At 46.4% G+C, this 4,487-nt stretch overlaps 1 protein-coding gene across 1 annotated transcript; it reads left to right on the plus strand.

Annotated features, from left to right (window-relative positions):
- Window positions 1-616: 616 nt before the first annotated feature.
- Window positions 617-1,481, plus strand: LOC138262443 (putative nuclease HARBI1). Its single transcript, XM_069212337.1, has 2 exons — window positions 617-1,001; window positions 1,099-1,481. Exons 1-2 carry the CDS (start codon window positions 617-619, stop codon window positions 1,479-1,481), a joined length of 768 nt encoding a protein of 255 aa, XP_069068438.1.
- Window positions 1,482-4,487: the final 3,006 nt, after the last annotated feature.

Below are 4,487 nucleotides of genomic sequence, written 5' to 3' on the forward strand. Positions count from 1 at the left end.
TAATCACTAGTTGCTTAATGTACAAGGTGAACTCATGTGAACTCACTAGTGAAGTGAGTGTCACCTGACAATATGTATGACGTATCATCTTTTCAATGTGTGGAAGTTTGATAACTGTATCCGACTTATGTACGCTATTACTATTTCTGACTTCCACCTCTGTGCAGACCCTCTGTGACAAGTATAGCAATGGTATTTACAGCTAGGATCCCGCAGTTGTGTAGCGTGTGAATACATTTTTCCCTGTGTCATCTATCTAATATCTTACATGACTTGTCCTGTTTGCTACTTCTATGGTGTACTTTTTGTAACAATAGTGTAAGAAGAGTCATGAATTTTGTTTTATCCTCTACCTAGATACCATCCAATGGGGAGAATGAGAAATGCACTGGTCTACCGGCCCCTAGTCAACCTTGCTTCCACGGAAGAAAGACACATTGTACAGACGTACTGTCTGAACTGTCAGACCATCAGGGAACTGTGTACCAAGTTGGAGCCGGATCTCCTGACAGCCATATATAATCCCTAGGCCATCCCTCCAACAGTAGAGGTGTTATCAGTGCTCCACGTCTTAGCATCTGGCTCTTTTCAGGTGACAGTGGGCTTGGCAGCAGGTATGTCGCAGCCCATGTTTAGTTTTGTGTTGGAAGATGTACTGTCTGCTTTGCTGAAACACATTGACAGCTACATAAGGTTCCCACAATGTGCTCACTTACCCACTGTGAAAGCTGACTTCTATGATGTTGCACATATCCCTCATGTGACAGGGGTCATGGATGGCACACACATTGCTTTGATCGCTCCCAGGATCAATAAACAAGTATTGAGGAACCAGAAAAATTATCATTCTATTAATGTGCAGGTGGTGTGTCTTGCTGATCAGTACATATCACAAGTGACGGCCAACTTCCCTGGATCTGTGCATGACTACCACATTCTGAGGAACAGCAATGTGTCACGCATGATGGCACAACTACAGAGCGAGCGGGCTTGGATCATTGGTGAGTCTATTCTTTTGATGTTCCACAGCTATTCATTCTTCATAGATTGCCGTATGCCATTCCTGGATTGTAACGTGTGCAAATGTCTTGTACACAGGTGACTCTGGGTATCCTAACCTATCATGGCTGCTGACACCAGTGAGATATCCCAGGTCAGAAGGCAAAAATCTCTATAATGAGGCCCATGGCAGGACAAGAAGGGTGACTGAACGCATGATTGGCTTACTGAAAGCAAAATTCAGATGTCTGCAGATCTCTGGAGGTTCCCTGCTCTACTCTCCAAAAAAGGTCTGCCAGATAGTTGTTGCATGCTGCATGCTACACAATTTGTCCCTGAGAAGACATGTTCCTTTACTGGAGGAGGAGGAGGTGGCTACTGTAGTGGTGGCAGATGAAGGTGCAAATGACAGTGATGAAGATCATGATGATGAGGATGATGTGCACTCAAGAACTCAGCTGATCCTTCAATACTTCCAATGACAGTCAGGTATGAATGCAAAAACTGTTTTCTGAAACTGTTCTGATCTGCAGTGTGGCTGATGAGATTACACTTATTGGTATTATGGCTACTGTGCAGATGGTGATTGACTTATTTGTACACAATGAGAAAACAAGGGATATGATGTATACATTCAGCACGAGTGTCGCAGTACAAATTGTCTTACTAACATGTTTATGCAATGTGTTACAATACCTTGTGTGACAACTTTTATTGGAAACAGTTTACAGTCTTTTCACATGGACTTACCATTTGGGCTTTTTGACACAAACATATCCTCAGTTGTAAGGCTCTCCCTGACAGAACTCCCAGCCCAGGGTGTTAAGAAGCAGTCACTGAAATTGTAACTTTTTATATTGTTTGGATGTGTCAGCTGTGAGGTACTGACTAATGTTATGGTGTGGACGATGTTATACTGTAGGCAATGCTCCATTTGCCCTCATTGAGTAATTCAAATCCCATCTTGTAAGAGTACAGCATGTTTAGTGGCTACTTAAATTGAGATCCTAATGTGTTTATTCTGACTATCTTGCACTATTTACAGGTAATGTTGTTGTGTCAACTCAGTTTCCTGCCTCATCTGCTGGCTGCCTTTGTAGAAGACATCAGATCCTGTGTAAGGAAGACCTATTTTTTTTGCACTTTCATCCACCTTCCATGAGATACATTCGTCTGACATTTTTGACATTTTGATTTCGGAGTACAAACATTGATATATCACTCAATAAGAAAACGTAAACAGTGTATGTGTTTATTGGTGTTTATTCTGACAATACAGTTGAAAGTGGAGAAGAGTGGGGTCATGGTGTTTGAAATCATCTGAGTAGTAGATACAGCTGTGGGTAGTACAGGTCCAGTATCTAGGGGCCAATGGAAAATGGAGCAATGACAGCAGAGAGTCAATAGGTTATCTCAGTGGCACACAAGGGAGACAGTTCAGGAGAGGGCCACTTTCTGGCAATGGGATTGGTCTTGCCTTCATTTCCTGCAGATATCTGGCTCGACAACCATGTTTGCAGTGGGTTCCTCAGCTACTGAGGGAGGTGTGCTAGTGGCCTGTGAGTCCTCTGGCAGGGCCTCCATTCCACTAGCTGTAGCAGATGTTGAGGGCTGTGTTGAACTCTGGCTAGTGAAAGGGTTCAGCTGGTGGGTAGATCTTTCAGCCCCCCTGCAATGGAGGCCATGTAGCACTGAGTGCCTGCCGCTGCTCCATGGCCTCCAGGTGGTGTTCTCTCTGCAGCCTCTGGTTGTCCTGCAATGTGGCAAGTATCTGGCCAATCCTGTCATGGGATTGCTGGTATGCTCCCAGGACATGAGCTGTTTTTCTGGGTGACCCCATCCCTTGGCCCACAGGTGCCCTCCCACTGGCCCTATCCCCCTGTATCTGTGTCCCTGGCACAGTGGGCCTACTTCAAGTGACACCAGGACCTTCATTGTCTTGGGTGTTAGGGGAAGACTCAGGTCCCTGTACTATTGGGCACACTGCTGATTGAGTTGTCCTTGGGACAGAGGTTTGGGAACGTAGAGTTGGCTGAGTGGCCATAGGTGTGGGGTCCTCTGCAGTGAACTGGGTGAGGCTGGTTGTAGGTGACTGATCAGCTGTCCCAGATGGGCCAGGTATGTCATCCGGATCCAGACATCCTGAGTTGCACTCATCACTGGGGCCTTCTTCCTGTGGAGAACTGGCAATTTCGGTAATGTGATGCCGGGTGGCAGTGGCTGTTGTACCTGTGGATGGACGAGACTGTTGTTGGTATCAGGTTTATATAATTGTAGTCTGATGCCATGGTACATGCTGCTGTTTAGGTGCTTCCCAGGGATGCAAATGACAGTTGCTGCAGTCCAATTTTACATTGCTGGAGTCTTTTTTCACGTAGGTTTCAGCTTAGATGTGGGTTGTGTCTTTTGTGGTGCATTACTGTCATTGCGTTGTCATGGGTTGGATATTGTACCTCACAAGTATGTAGCATATGCCTTGCTCATACATGTAGGTGTTCCAATGTTGAATGTGCACATTTTAGAATACTTTAGTACATAGTGATGCATTGTGGGAGTAGTAGTCCATCCAGCTGAGCATGCTTTCCTTTAACTTGGGGGGAATTGGTTGGGATGGTGTTAGTGGGGCGGTGTGGACATGCAGGGGAAGGGTTTCAGCTGATTAGGGGGTTGAGGGTCAGTGTAGGATGGGTTGATGTGGGCAATGTTAGGGGGATGGGGTCACATGCTGTATGGGTGTACAATGTGCCAGGGGAGTTTACATGACTTACCAGTCTCCAGTCCTCCGGGTATTTCAGTCAGGCCCACTGGATGCAGGATAACCAAGACCACCTCCTCCCAAGATGTGACTTGTGGGGGACGTAGTGGGGGACCACTGCCAGTCTTGTAGATGACAATCTGGTGTTGTGATGTCATGGAACGCACCTTCCCCTGTAGGTCATTCCACCTCTTCCTCACGTCCTCCCTTGTTCGTGGATGGTTCGACAATCCTCCGGCATAACTCCATTTTCCTGGCTATGGATGTTTGCTGGACCTGTGCTCCGAACAACTGTGGCTCAACCCTGACGATTTCATCTACCATGACCCTCAATGCTTCATCGGTGAAGCATGGGTGTTTTTATGGGACATGGTGATAGTGTAGTGGTTGTGGGTTGGTGGTGCTACGGGTGGAGTGTGTTTTGGTTAATAGGGTGTGTGGGGTGGGTGGTTGTGTGTGGTGATGTGATGTGATTGTGTGCAGTGGTGATGTGTGTGTGTTGTAGATGGTAAGGTTGTGTCGTGTGTGCTGAGTGAGAAGTGTAAAGGTGCCTATGGTATGTGGGTGCCAAGTATTGGCTTCTTGGGTCCTTGCTGTCTGTGAGATCGTGGTTGTGGTTGCAAAGGATTGTGGGATGTGTGGGTGGGTGTTTTATAGTGGTGTGTGTGTGTGTATGTTTACCAGGTGTGGGGTATTTGCACTGTCCAATGTTGGGTAGTGTTACAGTGGATGT

This window comes from Pleurodeles waltl, chromosome 10 (genome assembly GCF_031143425.1).
Source record: "Pleurodeles waltl isolate 20211129_DDA chromosome 10, aPleWal1.hap1.20221129, whole genome shotgun sequence".
In the NCBI taxonomy this organism is placed as follows: Eukaryota; Metazoa; Chordata; class Amphibia; order Caudata; family Salamandridae; genus Pleurodeles; species Pleurodeles waltl.

Bases quoted from the DNA above. Each gene is read 5' to 3' on its own strand.
- LOC138262443 (XM_069212337.1), top strand. From the start codon at position 617: ATGTCGCAGCCCATGTTTAGTTTTGTGTTGGAAGATGTACTGTCTGCT. The intron at 1,002-1,098 runs GTGAGTCTATTC...TCTTGTACACAG, and splicing joins CGAGCGGGCTTGGATCATTG to GTGACTCTGGGTATCCTAAC.